General features: G+C 49.1%; 1 protein-coding gene across 3 annotated transcripts in view; it reads left to right on the forward strand.

Moving 5' to 3' along the window:
• Positions 1-678: 678 nt before the first annotated feature.
• The window catches only part of CLMP (CXADR like membrane protein), a 65718-nt gene continuing 46774 nt past the window's right edge, over positions 679-19622 (forward strand). For 2 of the 3 annotated variants that reach the window (XR_011682707.1, XM_071449475.1), the window contains exon 1: positions 1225-1927. Coding sequence is in view for 2 of the 3 variants with exons in the window: in XM_071449475.1 (XP_071305576.1) it covers positions 1780-1927 (148 nt within the window). In the remaining variant the exon portion in view is untranslated. Of the gene's footprint in view, positions 851-1224; positions 1928-19622 lie in introns of those variants that run through there. The other variant, XM_071449476.1, reaches the window with a different exon arrangement.

Genomic DNA, 19622 nt, shown 5'->3' on the forward strand with positions numbered 1-19622 from the left:
TTTCTCCATTGATTCGTGTCCTGCTCTGAGAATCAAGGGGGATTTAGGTGCATCATTAAGGAAATCAGGTTTGGTCAAGCGTGTGGGGAAAAGTTCTGGAGGAATCTTGGGATTTGGTTATGTGGGATGGACAGAGCTGCTCTGTGGGAACTGTGATACCCACCCAATCTAGATTAGAGTTGGATAATCAGGCTATATTAGATAAAAATGCTGTTTAAAATGTTGTGACACAGGGAGGAAATCAGCTCTGGAGAGGAGGAGCCAAATGCTGCTCCTGTCTCCATCTGAGGCTGGAAGGGGCAAACAAAACTTGGATGAAACTGGGTGCACAAAGATGATTTTTGTTCTTTTACTCTCTCTGGATCTATCGAGATTTTGTTTCCAGGACTCAAAGGTCTAGCTTCTGATCTTTGTTGTCTTGCCATAAATACCTGCAGAGCTCAGTCATCAGCACCAAATTCCTTCAGAGCTTCCAAGAGTTGTGCCCCTCATTGAGAGCTTCATAAATATTTCTGTATTTCATAAAAAATACAATATCCTGAACTGAAGGTGACCAAAAGAATCACCAAGCCCAGCAGCTCCTGGCTTTGCACAGGGTTTGTTTTCATCCCTGGAGAGGCTGAGCAGCATTTTATCCCTGATTTTTTTTTGTTAGGGAAAGTATAGAGAATTGGTGTGTGGGTGGAGTAACACAGGGAAAGGAAAGAAAGCTTGAAAAAGTGGAGTGTGATGTCCCAAACCACAGGCTGGCAGCCTTGCCCATGCTTTGCTGCCTTCCTGCAGGCTTTACAAACACTTTCATAACTGTTCTGAGGGGAGGAATTTCTGCTCTGCACTCCAAGGCACCGAGGTGGGTAAATCTGCTTTATCTCCCTTCTGCTGAGCAGGCTGGGTGTTTCTTTACGGGGTACCTGAGGTAATTTTAAACATTTGCTCCTTTGCATGAGGGTGAAGCTGAAGCTGGGCTTTAGAGGTGTAAAGGTGTCTCTTGTGTGCCTTAAAATGCCCTTTGGGAGGGAGTTCAAACTCACTCCCCGCAGCCACCAATTTCTGCTTGATTGAGCTTTGCCCTCATCGGTGAAGCGCAGCTACGACAAGAAATTAAATCAGTTTTTAGGGGATTTCTTTCCCTCCTAAAAACACAAAAAGAAAACCACGCAGCAGGAAGAGAGAGGGTTCAGCAAGCCTGAAATCTCCAATTTCCAGTGCAGAAAAGAGCCCAGAGCTAATGCATCCAGGGGAGCGTGTTTGTCCTCCTGAGGAGCTTTTTCCAGGACTCTCCCTCCAACCCCTGAGTGTCAAATCTGATTTTTTTTTTTTCCATGCTGGATTTTTTTTTCTCTTTTTTTTTTTTTTTTTTTCTTGCCGCCTCCAAACTTAACTGTTTTGCCACTGGAGAAATCCTCTTGTTTCTCTGTTAAATATCTGTATTCTATGCTGGAAATCAAGCTCTACCTCACCCACATGACTGGTCTTCACTATTAATCCCAGCTGATGGCAGGGAGGGGCTCTAGTGGGAGGCAGCCATGTGGTGAACATTGAGCTCAGTGTTTTCCCCCTGCTTCTCTCCTCTCCAGACAGGCAAAATTGTTCTGTGCTGCCGTGGATGTGAAGTCCTCTCCGTGCTGCTTCTCCCCCAGAAACTCCCAGGGCCTTGAATCTGCAGCCCTCAAAAAACAAAAAAAAAAGAAATCTGGCTGGATCTGGCTGGAAGATGGAGCAGGGGATGAATAGCAGGAGGGAAGAAAGAGTGAAGTTGGTGATTTTTCTGGCACATGGATGCAATTACACTCAGTGCATTCCAGAGGCGTTCCTGTGAATGCTCTGCAGGTCTGCCTGCTGTCCTTGGGAGAGAGAGGAAGAAAAAAGGAGGACAAGTCCCTCTTGCTGGGAGACGGAATGTCTGCATTTTCAATCCTCTTCTTAGGTAGGTTGGCTTTTTTTGGTGTTGTTTGCTTTTTATTTAATCAAACTTCCACCGGTCTGCTCCGTGTGCCTGAAATTCATCGCTGGCGAGTTGGAGAAAAGGGCTTTGTAATGAGGAAACTTTTGTGGAAAACTGTGAATTTCAGTGGTGTTTGAGCTCTGATCCTTTTCTGGTTGCTTTATGAGCAGGTTGACAGCCAGAGATCTCTGATTAATCCAAATTAATTTTAAAAAGTGCTGGTCAAACAGGCTCATTTGGGAACGTGTGTTTGTTGTTTGAAGAGAGCAGCGCTTTCCAGGGATAAAGGAGAGAGGGGCTTGGAGCTCTTGGGCAAAGCAAGGTTGAATAAAATGTCTTTGTTTCAGGCAGAGTGTCAAATTTGTGTAACTGTGTGGAATTGTTGGGCACTGAGCGTTCAGATGTTGAAAAGAAAAAGGAGTTATTGTTTGCAAGGGGTGGCTGAGATTAGAAACAGATGTGCTGGAGTGCAGCAGGGGGAGAAAGGGATGAGAGAAGGGGGAAGGAGAGAGAGAAAAGAGAGAGGGGCTGATTTGTTGAGGAGGAGAGAACGGGAAAAGAGGAAAGAGGGAAAAGAGAGTGAAGGAAAGCTGGAGGGAAAAGAGTTGGCAGCCCTGAGGTGTCTGAGGGGCTCCTGTGCCTCCCTCTGCTCGCCCCGTGCTGCTGACAGCGCCAGCCCTGCCTGGGCAAACCCTGCCCCTTCCAGGACCCGCTGGGGCCTGGCCCAGGTGTGGGCCGGGCTCTGCCTCCCTGCCAGGAGCTGGGGCAGGGGCACGGCAGAAATGGGGTTCTTGAACAGCTCCAAGGGATTGTGGCAGGCAAAGCCCAGGTCAAGGCTCCCAGGTGTGGGATGTGGACTGGAGAGGGAGGTTTGGTGATCAAATTCAATCAATTTGTGCAGCTGCTGATAAATGGAGAAGTGGCTTTGGCCCTGGGGATTGGGAAGCTTTTCCTCTGTGGGGCCCTGAGGTTTTTTTTCCTCTGTGGGGCCCTGAGGTTTTTTTTCCTCTGTGGGGCCCTGAGGTTTTTTTTCCTCTGTGGGGCCCTGAGGTTTTTTTTCCTCTGTGGGGCCCTGAGGTTTTTTTTCCTCTGTGGGGCCCTGAGGTTTTTTTTCCTCTGTGGGGCCCTGAGGTTTTTTTTCCTCTGTGGGGCCCTGGGGTTTTCCTCTGTGGGTCCCTGAGGTTTTTCTCTGTGGGGCTCTGAGGTTTTCTCTGCTTTCTCTGTGCTGGGGGATCTGGGCACTGCAGGCAGCGCTTTGTGCCCTTTGTGCCCATCTGCTCATTTGTGCCTCTCTGTGGTGGGGAGTGCTTGAGAGAGTGCTCAGCCCTTCAGGACGTGGCTCTGTGGAAATTTGGGACACAGAAGGATGGGTTGCTCACCTTGCTGATGGAGACAATGGGGATTGCAGTCTTTGATCCCATTCAGCTGCTGAATATTCCAATTTGTGGAAGGTTTAGGGTGAGAGGAACAAACTGTTGCTGCAGAAAAGTTGGGTTTGTCTGTAATATAACAACAACTCAGCTTTGCTGCTTTTATCTATAAAACACAAGTGGCTTTATCAATTGTCTTGGTTTACAAGGCAGCTGTTTGCTAGGGAAGGCAGAAAGCCTTCCTGGAAAGGAGAATTTAAATTATCAACATGTCCTCAGCATCTCCACCATGACAGGAACACAGGAATGCCCAACAAAAGACACTTTGACCTCACCTGGAGTCAGCTTCCTCAGCCTCTCCTGTCCAAGCACTGGTGAGGGGAGAATTGTCCTCAAATCTCAGAGCAAAACTTGGAATTTTTGTTTCCTGGCCCTGCAGTGGGCACTGAGCTTTACCTGAGCTTTACCTGAGCTTTACCTGAGCTTTACCCACCCTGCCAGCAGAGGACTTGCTCTTCCTGCTCCTTGGCCAGCTTTGTTCACCAATATTAGAAGCAAGTCCAGGGAAAAGGAAGGAAATGTTGTGGTTCCCTGCTCCTGGATCCTCCTGAACACAGGGAGGCTGGGGAGTCTGATTTGCTGGCTAAAGCCTGGATTTTCTGCAGTAAAAATCTACAGAACTGCCAGGAATGTCTTGCCTTTTTTTTTTTTTTTTTTTTTTTTGCTGATAAAGTGAAGACTAATGTGGAAAAACCCAGGTTTTAGAGAAGCCTGGAGAGGAAGGTTTGTGTTTTCATCATGAAACATCCCAGAAACGTGGCTAATGTACACAAGTCTTGTCTTTTCCACTGTTTACCTCTCCGGGGCACACGAGCAGCTGTGTGAGGAGACAGGAAACAGGGGCCAATCTGTTTGAAGGAGACTTTACTCAAACAGGACAAGATGAAAGGCTTGGCTGAGTGTGGACAAGAGCTCACTTTGCCAGGAGTGGCTGAGGAGGGGAAGGTGGCCCTGTGAGCTCTACATGACTGTGACCAGCTGAGCAGTGAGAATCAGGTGTCACAAACTCCCTTTGGGCCACTGCACCCTCCAAAAGCAGAATTTTGAAGTGGTTCTTCGCTCCAGAGTGGAAAGAGTTCGTAATAGGGTGTTGCGTTTTTCACCCAATAAAGAAGTAGCCAAGGTTTTCATTGAAATGTGTTCCTGAATTGGTTTAAATTTTATGGGGTGGGAAATCTCCGCCTTTCCCCCACTCCAAGTCAATCACGAGTGTTTCTAATGACTAACAATGAAGGAAACAATGAAGGAAAAAGATGATTTTTCTCGTGATCAGAACAGCTTGGAGGGGTGGTTATTTGTATGCCTGGCTCTGTCACTGGTTCCATGTGCTCTGTCACTGGTTCCCTGTGCTCTGTCACTGGTTCCCTGTGCTCTGTCACTGGTCCCATGAGCTCTGTCACAGATTCCGTGTGCTCTGTCACTGGTTCCATGTCTGTCACTGGTTTCCTGTGCTCTGTCACTGGTTTCCTGTGCTCTGTCACTGGTTTCTTGCTCTTTACTGGTTCCCTGAGCTCTGTCACTGGTTTCTTGTGCTTTACTGGTTCCCTGAGCTCTGTCACTGGTTCCCTGTGCTCTGTCACTGGTTCCCTGTGCTCTGTCACTGGTTCCCTGTGCTCTGTCACTGGTTCCATGTGCTCTGTCACAGATTCTGTGTGCTCTGTCACTGGTTTCTTGTGCTTTACTGGTTCCCTGTGCTCTGTCACAGATTCTGTGTGCTCTACCACTGGCTCCATCTGGTTCCATGAGCTCTGTCACAGTCCCATGAGCTCTGTCACTGGTTCCCTGTGCTCTGTCACTGGTTTCTTGCACTTTACTGGTCCCCTGTGCTCTGTCACTGGTCCCCTGTGCTCTGTCACTGGTCCCATGAGCTCTGTCACAGATTCCGTGTGCTCTGTCACTGGTTCCATGTCTGTCACTGGTTTCCTGTGCTCTGTCACTGGTTTCCTGTGCTCTGTCACTGGTTTCTTGCTCTTTACTGGTTCCCTGAGCTCTGTCACTGGTTTCTTGTGCTTTACTGGTTCCCTGAGCTCTGTCACTGGTTCCCTGTGCTCTGTCACTGGTTCCCTGTGCTCTGTCACTGGTTCCCTGAGCTCTGTCACTGGTTCCCTGAGCTCTGTCACTGGTTCCATGTGCTCTGTCACTGGCCCCATGAGCTCTGTCACTGGTTTCTTGCTCTTTACTGGTTCCCTGTGCTCTGTCACAGTTCCCTGTGCTCTGTCACCAGTTTCTCGTGCTTTTTCCTTGGCTGGGGCTGCTCTGAGTGCTCTGCCCTGCAGGTGCTGCTGCCTTTGGGGGTCAGAGCAGGAGCTGTGCCACCCCCAGCCCCTCACCCACCTCTGCCATCCTGCTGGGCACTGACCCCTTCCAGCAGCACTGGGGGCCGCTCACCCCAGTGGAGGAAAGCAGCACCTCACCAGTGAGAGGAATGAGGGATTTGTGTTTCCCAACCAGCTGTGGGGCTGCTGGGAGATAAAACCAGCACTGGGAGAGAAAAGAAACAATGGGGAGGATCCCACTGATTGATGAATGGATAAAGAGATTTGCTTTTACAAATCAACTGTAGGTTGGCTGATAAATGAAATTAGACATTGGGAGATGAAAGAAACAATGGGGAAGAAAAACCCCTAAATTCTGTAAGAATTAAAAATTAAAAGGCAGGGTTATACATTAGAGGGGAATCTTTGAGAAATCTTCAGTATCAGGTGTATTGGGAAGTCTGAACCTCTCAAGTACCTCAGAAATGGGGAAGAGAGAGAAGGGAAATGTGGCTGGAAATTGGGATAAAAAGGAGGCTGAGTCCTCCAAAAATTGAGAGACCCCAGGGGATGCCCCATGGCCTCTGCCTTGATTGGAATAAAGTTCCAGGACTGCTCTGTCTCCTTTTTGGACATCAACCTCTGGTGTTTGTGGGTGAATTTTCCGAACACCAGCGATTCTGTGGGAGCCTGTGGGAGCTGGGGTCACTCTGGGGTGCTGCTGAGGGTCAGGGTCCCTGCAGAGCAGCTCAGCTTTGCCCTGCACGCTCTGAGCTCAGGGATCTCTTTCAGCACCATCCCAGGGCTCTGCCCCCACCGTGCTGAGCCCCAGCTCCTCCTGTCTCACTGCACAGCCAAAAGGTTCTGGAGCAGCTCCTTGCAGGCCCTGCTGGCGTGAGGAATTGCCTCTGACAGCCGGCATTTGCCCAGGTATCCGCGGCTGGTAGCTGGGAAATCCGAGCTGATGCAGAGCTGGGGCTGCCCGGGGCTGTGCTCTGCTGGGAAACCCTCCTGTTCCTGCTGGGAGAGCACAGCAAACAGCAAAGACAGCAACCCCAGGCCTTGACATCCTGCTCCCCAAACCCTCCTGTTCCTGCTCCCCAAACCCTCCTGTTCCTGCTCCCCAAACCCTCCTGTTCCTGCTGGGAGAGCACAGCAAACAGCAACCCCAGGCCTTGGCATCCTGCCCCCCAAACCCTCCTGTTCCTGCCCCCCAAACCCTCCTGTTCCTGCTCCCCAAACCCTCCTGATCCTGCTCCCCAAACCCTCCTGATCCTGCTCCCCAAACCCTCCTGATCCTGCTCCCCAAACCCTCCTGATCCTGCTCCCCAAACCCTCCTGTTCCTGCTCCCCAAACCCCTCCTGATCCTGCTCCCCAAACCCCTCCTGATCCTGCTCCCCAAACCCCCCTGATCCTGCTCCCCAAACCCCCCTGATCCTGCTCCCCAAACCCCCCTGTTCCTGCTCTGAGAGCACAGTGTGCCCTGGCCTTGGAATCCTCCTCCCCAACCCCAGGCCTTGGCATCCTGCTCCCCAAACCCCTCATGGGAGAGCACAGTGTGTCCTGCCCTTGGCATTCTGCTCCCCAAACCCCCCTGTTCCTGCTGGGAGAGCACAAGCAGCCTGTGGGTGCTGGCCTTGGCATCCTGCCCTCTGAACCCTCCCATTCCTGCTGGGAGAGCACAGCCAGCAGCAACCCCTGGCCTTGGCATCCTGCTCCCCAAACCCCCCCAGTTCCTGCTCCCCAAACCCCCCAGTTCCTGCTCCCCAAACCCCCCCGATCCTGCTCCCCAAACCCCCCCAGTTCCTGCTCCCCAAACCCCCCAGTTCCTGCCCCCCAAACCCCCCCAGTTCCTGCCCCCCAAACCCCCCCAGTTCCTGCCCCCCAAACCCCCCCAGTTCCTGCTCCCCAAACCCCCCCAGATCCTGCTCCCCAAACCCCCCCAGTTCCTGCTCCCCAAACCCCCCAGTTCCTGCTCCCCAAACCCCCCTGTTCCTGCTCCCCAAACCCCCCAGTTCCTGCTCCCCAAACCCACCCTGATCCTGCTCCCCAAACCCCCCTGATCCTGCTCCCCAAACCCCCCTGATCCTGCTCCCCAAACCCCCCAGTTCCTGCTCCCCAAACCCCCCAGTTCCTGCTCCCCAAACCCTCCTGTTCCTGCTCCCCAAACCCCCCAGTTCCTGCTCCCCAGAGCCCCCAGTTCCTGCTCCCCAAACCCTCCTGTTCCTGCTCCCCAAACCCCCCAGTTCCTGCTCCCCAAACCCCCCTGATCCTGCTCCCCAAACCCCCCAGTTCCTGCTCCCCAAACCCTCCTGTTCCTGCTCCCCAAACCCCCCAGTTCCTGCTCCCCAGAGCCCCCAGTTCCTGCTCCCCAAACCCCCCCGATCCTGCTCCCCAAACCCTCCTGTTCCTGCTCCCCAGAGCCCCCAGTTCCTGCTCCCCAAACCCGCCCAGTTCCTGCTCCCCAAACCCGCCCAGTTCCTGCTCCCCAAACCCCCCCAGTTCCTGCTCCCCAAACCCCCCCAGTTCCTGCCCCCCAAACCCTCCTGTTCCTGCCCCCCAAACCCTCCTGTTCCTGCTCCCCAAACCCTCCTGTTCCTGCCCCCCAAACCCTCCTGTCCTGGGCCACAACAAAGCAGAACCCACTGGGGCAGTTGGTTTTTCAAGAAGTGCCCCCACTCTCAGTGAGAATTGGGGATTTAGTGGGTGCTTCTCCCTAGCACTTTGTGAGAACCAAGGGGGACAGATTTCAGAGAGCTTAAAACAAACTGAATGGATTTTTATTTCCCAAAAACCAAAAGAGAGAGATTTCAGGTTCCTTCAAACAAAGTTTATGGTTCTGTATTCCTGCTGATTTCCCAGGAGTGAAAACCAAAGGAAATAGTTTTTAGGTTGTTTAGAACAAAGCTTGTGGATAGTTTTTAGGTTTAGAACAAAGCTTGTAGACTTTTATTCCTGCTGATTTCCCAGAAATAGTAGAAAGCAAAGGAGATTGTTTTCAGGTTGCCTAAAACAAAAGTTAGGGGCCTCTATTTCTGCTGATTTTCCAGATATTTCCAGAATTTCTCAGTGATAACTGGAAAATAGCAAATATCTTATACATTTTTGTTTTCTTTGGCTCCTTCTCTTGCCTTTGACTGTTCCATGGTGTCGCAGGTTGGTGGTACAAGAGCTTTGCCTCACTTTTTTCTAACATTTAGCACAAACCTTGGCTCAGAATTGGTGTAGAAAAAAGAAAAGAAAAAAAAAAGAAAAGAAAAAAAAAAGAAAAGAAAAAAAAAGAAAAGAAAAAATAAAGAAAAGAAAAAAAAAGCCAACCTGCAGCTGGGAAAAGAAGTTTTGTGTGTGATTTTGTGTCTTGATTTCACTTCCCTTTTGTCACTGGCTCCTGCAGGAATGCAGGGAACTTGGTGGTGTATTTAGCTTTTCAAAAGGACTCTTCTCCCCAGGACAGCTTCGTGGAATTGATAATAATTCTCTCAAATTCCAAGAGCAGGCAACAAAACATCAACAGTGAGAGATATTCATTATCTGTTAGAAGAATTAAACTTGGGTTTCATTCCAAGCCTTCATCAGAGCACAGCTCTGGGAATACCTGAGGAAAGGGAATAAAGGAGAGCAGGGGGGATTAAAAGGAGCCAGGCATGACTGAGTTGCTCTCTGGCAGAATATCAGGGTTTACTCTCCTCTGAGACACTCCAGCTCTTCCAAAGCCAGCGATGGTTTGCATCAAATATTTGCTGTCGAGACACTTGATGATGAATTGCCTGTTTTTCTCTCTAGTGGTGCTTTGTTTTGTATGAAATAGTTGGGATTTTTAACATCTAACACCAAATAAACTTTATTTTGGAGGGTTTTTTTTTTATCCAGAAAGGACATTTTACCATGAGGAGGAAAAGGAAGAAAACCTGCCAGAAAGAGGCAAAGCAGCCAAAAAAAAATTCATTTTTATGGGAAGTAGAGGCAGAGGGAAGGCAACTTTTCTGAATTTCCCATGGAAAACAAGCAATGTTTTAGCTTTGTACCCACCCTGGCTTTGTCCCCTCCATGCAGAATTAGTGGTTTGGTTCATTTATGATAGATAAATGTCAGAATGACATTTTTTGTGTGAGAGCAGCACAAGTTTCTGCCCAGAAACGCCACTGCCCAACGGCAGGGAGGGATCCTGGTGTTTGTCCTGAGGATCACAACCAGCCCTCCTGCAAACACGGGGCTCTGCAGGGGATTCAGCAGCTCTGCAGCCTGGGATTTGTTTCCACAGCCAAACAATAGGGATTTAAACACTCTTAAATGTGTTTGGAAAATCTTTGAAGTCTCAATCTTTGTTACACTGGGCTGAAGTTTGTGTGTGATGCCAATAAAATTGGCGTTGCAATGTTACAAATGGTGCTGCCAGCTGTTTTCTGTGCCTTTTCCCCACAATTTTACTCAAAACACACCTTGAATTCCCAATTAAACAATGCCCTGTGTTAGCCCAGGCTGCAGGCAGAGTTTGTGCCTCTGAAATCTGTTTTATTGTGCTGCAGAAGAGGCTGCTCCGGGCGCAGGAGGAGCTTGGGGGTGCCTTGTTGAAAAGATGAATGGGTCTGGTTTGGTTGTTTTTTGTGTTTGGGATGTTTTTTTGGTTATATTTTCCAGGGTTGTTTGGTTTTTTGTTTGTTTTTTGTTTGTTTGTTTGGGGGTTTTTTTGAGTTTTTTGTGGGGCTTTTTGGGGGGGGGGGTTGGTTTTTTTTTCGTTTTTTGTGGGTTGTTTGGTTTGGTTTGGTTTTGGTTTTTTTTTGTTTTGTTTTGTTTTTTTTTTCTTTTTTGTTTTGGTGTGGTTTTTTGGGTTTTTTGGGTTTTTTTTTTGTTTTGTTGGTTTTTTTTTCCCCCCAAAGCCGTGCCTTCATTTGTTTTTAAGAAAAGCTCAGTTTACAGAAGCAGCCCAGCAAAAAGTCAGGGGTGAAGCCAGGTCAGGGAGGTCTGGGATGGAGCCTCAGACTCCAGGACAGCGCAGGATGCAGGGCAGGGAGCACAACAATGGAAAATGTGCGAGAATTCACCAAGCACGGGGCTGGATTCCAGCTCCCCCATCGCCCTCCTCCCCTCAGCACTGCTGGGGACAGTGGCAGCCACCTCTGGGCTCTGTCACTTTTGGCCCAGCCCCACCAGGGCTAAAATGTGTTGGCTTTGAGTGCAACGAGGACCTGGAGCCCTGCACTGGGTTATCGACCCAGAATGAAGCTGCTGCCCCTTGCCAGAGATATCCCAGTCCTGGAAAAGGAGGGTGGGCACCAGGCCAGGCTCTCCTAAAGCTCCCCTTGGCACCCTGGATTGTTTATCTGGCTCCTTAACGAGCTCTGGCTCTTCTTTGCAACGAGTTGTAAAGAGAACAGAGCAGCTTGAAGGTGCTGGATGGACAGAAAGCCACAAAACCCATCCTGTCCTCATCTGCTCCTTCCCTTCCTCCAGGAAATCACTTGGCAGCTGAAGAAAGGCAAATATTTCACTGAGAACTTCCCAGCCCCAGGGTGTCAGATTTGCTGTCCCAAGGGGATCAACACCCATCACAGCCTCTCTCTCCTCTCTGGAGCTGCCAGGTTTGGGGTTTTTTTGGGGTTTTTTTGTGGCAGGAAAACTGTCGGGATCTCTTGCTTGTCAGAGTGACCCCAAGAAGAGTTCCAAAGTCTCTTTTCCCAGCCTGGTGCTTGAAGAAGGAGTCAGGGCTCTTCATTTCTCAGTCTCAAGGTTGTTCATTGTTCCTTATCTATAAAATTCTTTCTCCTGCCCTGCCAGGTCCATCCAGCAGGACAGATCCAGGCACTCTGCCTGCCCCCAGGGCAGGGTTATGTGTTTATACGAAAAACTGCCTGTACAATCTTTACAATTAATTCCCAATACCCATCACCTGTGTTAGACACTGAGCTTCTACTCTAAACCAATCCCAAAGTGCCACCAGCACAGCAGAAGATGGAGGCCAAGAAGAAGCAGGAGAAAGTCTGGATGTGCCCGTGCTCACAGGGTCTGAGGATGAGGGAAGAGAGGAGGATCTGACTCCATGTTACACAAGGCTGATTTATTATTTTATGATAGATATTAGATTAAAACTATACTAAAATAATAGAAGAAAGGATTTCATCAGAAGGCTGGCTAAGAATAGAAAAAGAAAGAATGATAACAAAGGCTTGTGGCTCAGACTCTCTGTCCGAGCCAGCTGGGCTGTGATTGGCCATTAATTAGAAACAACCACATCACAACATCACAGCAGAAGATGGAGGCCAAGCAGAAGAAGGAGAAAGGCAGGACACACCCAGATCCCTCCATCTTGCCCCCTGAATCCCCATTCTAAAAACCCCAAAATTCTACTTTTTCACCCCATGATAAATTCACCATCATTCTACTTAATTTGTCATGGCTTGCAGATCTTCATCTAAGGTTGGTAACTTTTTCCATGGGTCACAATCAAACCCACAGGGGCATCCTGGGCTCTGTGCCAGGGTCTCTGTGCCCCCTGGCAGGGGTTTGGGCACTCCAGGACAGCCAGGGGGATGTGCTGGGTTCCCAGAGCAAACCAGGCTGAGCCCTGGCTGGGTGCAGAGGTTGGAGCTCAGGTTTGTGCCTGCAGCTGAGGGAAAAGGTCACTGAGGATTGGGTGGGTTTGTGACATTGCCTGGCAGGAGGGAGGCTGCTCTGAAATGGAGCGTGCAGGGTTAGAGGCAAGGGATGACCACGGCTTGGTCACTCCAAGAGAGAGAATTTATTCCCTTTTTATTCCCTCCACATTGCACTGAGAGCATTCAAAGCACATCTGAGACAGGGGGAAGCTCACACACAGGTGGGTGCACGCTGCTGAGGGTGATGGAGCACTTGGAACACCTCTAAATTAAAGTCATTTTAACTTAAAGGCGTTTTCCTCCTGATCCATCCCCAACTGTGGGCACAGCAGTGATGTGCAGATCCTGTTTGTTAACAAACAGCTGAATCCAAACTGAAATCCTCCACCTGCCACCTGGAGGGACTTGGCTTTATTTTCTAAAAAAATTCTGATATTTATCACCTATTAATGGACTTTTTTGTACCCCTGTGCTGATGTTAAAAACAGGACCACACTCCTGGTACTGTATCTCTTCTAACTCCCCTTTTAACTCCGTTAACAATAACCAAACTAACAGGATATTCTTGTATATTCTTAACAATTATCCACTGGTTTACAGCCGTTTCTAACCCATTTTTAACCCCGAGGAGCTCCACTGGTGGTGTGAAGTGCTGCTGTGCTCTCAGAGAAACCTCTCAGAAAGGAAATCCTGGGCTCTGAGTTGCTTCATGCTGCAGATGAATTAAGGAAAATGAGTTTTTAACAAATGCATGGAGCGTATGGTGGCTGTGAGGTCTTTTGAACAGATTCTTTCCCCAAGTGCCTGGATGGGCTGTTAGGAGCCCTTTTCAGAAATGTAAAACAAAAAGAGAATTACTCCATTCCACTCCCTCTGTGCTTCAGCAAAACATTGGAATGAGGTGGTTTTCCAGTATTAGGAATGTTTGAGGTGGGTGCTGCTGAGTGTCACAGATTACTCAGCCTGTGGTTTTCCTTGCAGATGTGACAGAATTTCAGAGGTCACAGCAATGTTTAATAGAGATTTGGACTTTTATTGGCCAGGTAGGGCCAGAAATCACAGGGTGCCTTTGTGTGTGTGTTTGTGCTTTCATCCAACACAGCCAGCCTGGAATATTGAACTGAACCAGAGCCAGGCACTTCTTCTTTTTTTTCTTTTTTCTTTTTTTTTTTTTTTTTTATTTCATTAAAAAAAAAAATTGCAGGGTTTTCAACCTTGAAGGCAAATCACTTTATGACTTCATTGTTTAAATTTAGGTTTTGTTTTGCGGGGGGATCGTTAGACTCGAAGCAAAAGCCTTGTAGCCCAGGGACTGTCACTTCTGATTACTTCCAGTGACACTTCCAATTATTTCCAATCACAATTCCAGGGACAAGAGAAAAAAAAAAAAAAAGGAGCCATGTTCTCCAACATCAGGGCTTTATTTTCCCCTTTCCTTTTCCTTTTCCTTTTCCCTGCACAGCGTTTCTGGGAGCTGTGCAGGGAGAGCTGCAGAGGCGGGTTTGGAGCAGGAATTCCAGGCTGGATGTGCTGCACTGAGGCTGTGGGGTGCTGGGGATGCTGCTCTGGACCCTGCCTTGGTGGGGACATTGCCTGGTGCTGGCCAGGCCCTGGCTGGCACTGGCACTGCCCCCAGAGCAGCAGCAGCAGCAGCATCAGGCTCAGCATCCCTGCCCCTCCTGGGAGCTGCTCCTGCAGAGCAGGACACAACATGGGACACAGGGACCTGCTGGGAGAGCTTGGGTGACCCCCAGCCATGCAAAACCCTGGGTTTGGTGCAGTGAGTTTGGCCCAGAGACACAAAAAATGCTGGGGGAGCTTGAGAGACAAAAGAATCCACTGGGAGGGCTTGAGTGATTCCCAGGGACACCAAACCCAGGATTTGGTGCAGAGTGTTTGGCCCAGGGACACAGGAATCTGCTGGGAGAGCTTGAGTGACTCCCAGGGACAATGAAACCCAGGATTTGGTGGAGAGTGTTTGGCTCAGGGACACAAAAATTCTGCTGGGGGAGCTTGAGGGACACAGGAATGTGCTGAAGGGGCTTGGGTGATTTCCAGAGACACCAAACCCAGGATTTGGTGTAGGGAGTTTGGCCCAGGGACACAAAAAATCTGCTGGGAGAGCCTGGGTGACTCCTGGGGACACCAAACCCAGGGCTTGGTGTAGGGAGTTTGGCCCAGGGACACAGGAATCTCCTGGGGGAGCTTGAGGAACACAGGAATCTTCTGGGGGAGCTCAGGTGACCCCTGGGGACACCAAACCCAGGATTTGGTGTAGAGAGTTTGGCTCAGGGACACAAGAATCTTCTGGGGGAGCTCAAGTGACTTCCAAGGACACCAAAGCCAGGATTTGGTGCAGTGAGTTTGGCCCAGGGATGCAGGAATCTGCTGTGAGAGCTCGGGTGACTTCCAAGGACACCAAAATTCAGGATTTGGTGCAGTGAGTTTGGCCCAGGGACACAAAAAAATCTCTGTGAGAGCTTGAGAGACTCCCAGGGACACCAAAATCCAGGATTTGGTGCAACGAGTTTGGGCCAGGGACACAAAAAGGACCTTGGGACACTGAGCACATCCAGAGGGGGCAGCGAGGCTGGAGAGGGGCTGGGAACACAAACCCTGAGAGGAACCCCTGGGGGAGCTGGGGGTGCTCAGCCTGCAGAAAAGGAGACTCAGGGGTGCCCCCATCACTGCACAGCTCCTGAAAGGTGCCTGTGCTCAGCTGGGGCTGGGCTCTGTCTCCAGGAACTGACACAACCAGAGCACACAGCCTCGAGCTGCACCAAGGGAAATCCAGGGTGGATAGCAGGAAGATGATTTTTCCAGCAAGGGTGATAAAGTTCTGGAATGTTCTGCCCAGGGAGGTGGTGGAGTCCCCATCCCTGGGTGTGTTTAACAAAGCCTGGATGTGGCACTGGGTGCCAGGGTTGAGTTGAGGGGTTGGGGCTGGGTTGGACTCTGTGATCTTTAGGGTCTCTTCCAACCTGGTCATTCTGTGATTCTGTAATTCTGTGAGTTCTGTGATTCTGGGAATTCTGTGATTCTGGGAATTCTGTGATTGTGTGAAAGGAGCTGTTTGGATCCATCCAGTTCCATGGAGATGTTCCCACAGTGCAGCTTTGTCTGTGGTCTCTGCTCTGGGCGAATCCTCTCCTGTTTCCATTGTTTCAAGCTCTTGCTTGGAGACAAAGGGAATCTCAGCCACACAAAGCAGAGATTTTTGTGTTGACAAATGCCATGATTTTTAATTTTTTTTTTTCTATTCAAAGGGGAATATGAAGCAATGGTGAGTGTCCTCTGGTCAAAGAAGCATTCAGGATGTTGAGGTTCCAGCCTGGATTTTGCCAGTGATTCATGATTTAGCGGTTCAGGACTCATTTTTAAATGCCTGCTCATTGTGAGTGTCTCCATTTCACTGGAAATTGAATATACTCTGGAATTTGAGAGTGTGGGGCCACCCAAGCTGGGTAACACCAAAGGAGGTGACACTTGGGGTGACATTTGATGTGTCCTTTAATCACCCCAGGTGTCTCAGTGTCGACTAAAGCTTTATATTTTTGTGGTTTAGATGTGTTAGGAAAATTCACCCACAAACACCAGAGGTTGATGTCCAAACAGGAGACAGAGCAGTCCTGGGACTTTATTCCAATCAAGGCAGAGGCCTTGGGGCATTGCCCTGGGGTCTCTCCAATTTTTGGAGGACTCAGCCTCCTTTTTATCCCAATTTCCAGCCACATTTCCCTTCTCTCTTTCCCCATTTCTGAGGTACTTGAGAGGTTCAGACTTCCCAGAACACCTGATCCCAGAGATTCCCCTCTCATGTATAACCCTCCCTTTTAATTTTTAATTCTTACGGAATTTAGGGGTTTTTCTTCCCCATTGTTTCTTTCACCTTTCAGTGTCTAATTTCATTGATCGACAAACCCAAAGTTTATTTGTAAAAGCAAATCTCTTTTCCCATTCACCAATCATTGGGACCTTTCCCATTGTTTCTTTTCTCTCCCAGTGCTGGTTTTATCTCCCAGCAGCCCCACAGCTGGTTGGGAAAGACAAATCCGCTGCTCCTCTCACTTATATCAAGAGAATGTTAAATGAATTTAAAAAACTAATTATTTGCTGTGAGTGATTTACCACTGTGCCTTCCCACCCTTTTTCACCATCCCCTAACAGAGGCTGTGCTGGGCAGAACCTTGTCCTTTATTTGCACCAATAAAATTCCGTTTCCCCGAGGAGAACCCTTGGAATGCAGACCCTTTTTATCACTTTTCAATGGCACATGACATATGCAGGAGCCTTTCCCCTTCCAGAGCAGCCTGGGAGCCTCTCCCCCGCCCTGTGATGCAAACCCAAGTGTGCAGCATCTCCCTTTGCTGCTGGCTGCAGCTTTTCCCTCCATTCCTGCCCTCGGGGTTGTCCTCTCAATATTTCCTTTCCTGCCCTTGGGGTTGTCCTCTCAATATTTCCTTTTCTTCCAGCCTGCCCAGACAAACCAGCAGCCCCTGGCAGCCTCAGTGCTGGAGCTCTTTTATCTCTGTGTGCTCGTCTTCTCTCCAGGGTCTGGGGCTTTTAGAAGCTTTTCTGGGGTCTGGGATTCTCTGTTTCTGTTGTCTCTCCACACTGAAAGCTCCTGGTTTAGCAAGTCGGGCTCAGGAACAGCTTCAGCCCATGGAAGGCAAAATAATTTCCAGTTCCTGCAAGGATGGAGCTGATTCAGGCAGGAATTAGCACTGCTCCTCTACCCTTGCTGCTGATTTAAATGCTGCTTCATTTTTTATGACCATCTTGTAAAAGCAGAACAGAGAGGGGGGGGAAAACTCCAAATACTAAAAAGCAAATAAATTCTGTTTTTCTAAAATATCTGTGTGGGGATTGGAACGGAGCTCACTCAATGTCCTTTCCTGGAAAAGATGGAATAGGATCTGCCTGACAGGGAGAGTTAATTGCCTCAAAACTCCTGGGTTTAGGAGTTTGTGCTGTTCTTGCCTCTGAGGAGATCCAGTTCTCTTCTCCCCTCGCTGATTTAACGTCCCAGCTCTGTTGTGACTTCTGCTGTGCCTCTGAGAGCTTTTAATTCATGCAGGGGACACAGTGTGTGGCCTCCTCGTTAGCAGAGCTGATAATCATTAGCAGAGCTGATAATCTTATCAGCAAGGGAGGGAGAGGCTGTCAGAGGCTGCTCTGGGTGAGGAGAAGGAGCTGGGTTTGGGTTTAGGCTGGCTCTGTGAGGAAAGGGCAGGAGCAGCCCTGAATTCCTGCTCTGCTCATGCTTTGAAATCATTCAGGGCTTTATTTTTCTGTGTCAGCACTGTCAGAGCCTATAATCCTCAAGCAAAAGAGGCCAGCCCAGCCCAGCAAGAGAAGGACTCGGTGAGGAATCCCCTTCAGCAAGGATGTGACAAGCAGACTGACAATGTAGAAGAAAGGGGGGGAAAAAATATCCTGGGCCAATATGCATAAAATTAGGGCCTGATTATGAGGCAGAATTAAAAATAAACCGGGCAGAATTGCCCTGGTGGAGGGAGCTGGTGGAGCTGCAGCATGGGCAGCTCCTGGTGCCAACAGCAGTCATTGAGCAGGTGATGATGATGATGATGATGATGATGATGATGATGATGATGATGGTGCCTAAAAATCCTCCCTGGCTGCTGGAGCCAGGCAGGCAGGGCTGGATGGAGCAGAGGAATGGAATTTCCTTTAAAAAGCCACTGGAAACAGCAGCCACCGCTCATCTCCTGCTGTCCTATGGAGTTGTGCATAATGGATGAACTGTGCTGGGGGATGCCAGGGAAAATGTCCTGGGAGCTGGGGGGATGAAAAACCCGGGAACATCAGGGCTGGGCTGGGCTCTGGGGCTCAGACTGGTTCTCCTGGTGGGCAGAGGAGCTCCGAGCTGGATCTGCCCCTCAGGTGTCCTGGAAAACGGAGCAGGAGAGCAGGACACCCCCTCGAGCTCCAGTGGAGCTGGAGACTTCCTGCAGGAGCAGGGGTGACTGAAGCACAGAAAATGGCATTTAAAACGTGGTTTTATGGCAAAAAAAGTCAGAGTTCTTTGTAAGGAGGCAGGATGGGAAGACAGAAATTTGTGGTTTTTCTTCCAGTTCAAGTGGTGACTGTGTCATCTGCTGGAATGAAGATTTTACTGCTAAAATTCCCTGCTGTCATTGATTAACTCATCTCCTCTCATCCTGTGTTGATGAGCTCATCTCACCTCACCTCCAGTCCCACCAGCTGCTTTTAACAAATCCTTTTGGAGCCCCAGTGGTAAAAAAGGGAAATGTCTTTTTTTTTTAAATGTCTTTTTTTTTTAAAAAAAGGGAAACGTCTCATTATGTAATGGAATTTCTGGTCTTGAGACAAAATGGGGAGTATTGGTAAATAATTTGATGATGGTTTTTGATCAGGCTGCCCTTTTCAAAGAGCTCACAGCTGCTGTCTGCTTGCATTTGTATTTGGTGTGGCTGGGATGGAGCTGTGCCCTGACAGAGGCAGCTCTTGCAGCATTTAGAGAAGAGGGCTTTGAAATCTTAAGGAGCCACACGAGCCCTTGCCTGAATTCTTTATAAATTTTGTAGGAAACACACTCCACCAATACTTCCTAAAAGAGGAAATGCTTGAGTCCTGTCTCCTGTGTTTAGAATAAACAGAGTCCAGATAATTTAATCTAAAAGGAAAATGCTCTTTTGAGGATAAACAGCCTGAATAAAACATTTCTGAGCAAAGCCGTGGTTCACATCCCCCCCAGAGCAGTTTGGATCCTGCAGGACGCCAGGAGCAGCTCTGAGCAGGGAATTGGCCTCAGCCCAGCCCAAATCCTGCTCAGGACACCCTGGCCTGCCTGGCACCTCCCAAAAACCCCCCCTGCATCAACCAGGACCCACAGCTGGGCACATCTGGCTCTCAGAAATGTCCAATATTGCCTGGCAGACACTTTGGGGCTGTTTCTGGACGTTAATGAGGGCCAGATGGACACTGGGGCAGTCTGGGCTGCTCTGATCTGCAGCTCTTTCATTGTGTTGATTTTATTTTTATTTTCTTTATCCCCTCTCTACAAAGCAAAAATAACAAACAATTTCCAGTGTCATGAAGCTGTGGCTGCTTTCTGCTGAGCTGGAGCAGCTCAGGAGGGCAAATCCAGGCTGGAAAGGGGGAAATGAGGGATTCCTGGCACTCCTTTAAATAAAAACTCCTGCTTTTATTTTATTTTATTTTTCTTTTTTTAAAATTTTCTTTGTCCCTTCTCTACAAAGCAAAAATAGCAATTTCCAGTGTGATGAAGCTGTTGCTGATTTTTGCTGAGCTGGCTGGGCTGGAGGAGCCCAGGAGGGCAAATCCAGGCTGGAAAAGGGGAAATGAGGCATTCCTGGCACTCCATTAAATAAAAACTCCTGCTTTTATTTTATT

The sequence above is a fragment of the Agelaius tricolor genome, unplaced genomic scaffold, assembly GCF_023055355.1.
Source record: "Agelaius tricolor isolate 1412-34295 unplaced genomic scaffold, bAgeTri1.0.p SCAF_29, whole genome shotgun sequence".
NCBI classification, from domain to species: Eukaryota; Metazoa; Chordata; class Aves; order Passeriformes; family Icteridae; genus Agelaius; species Agelaius tricolor.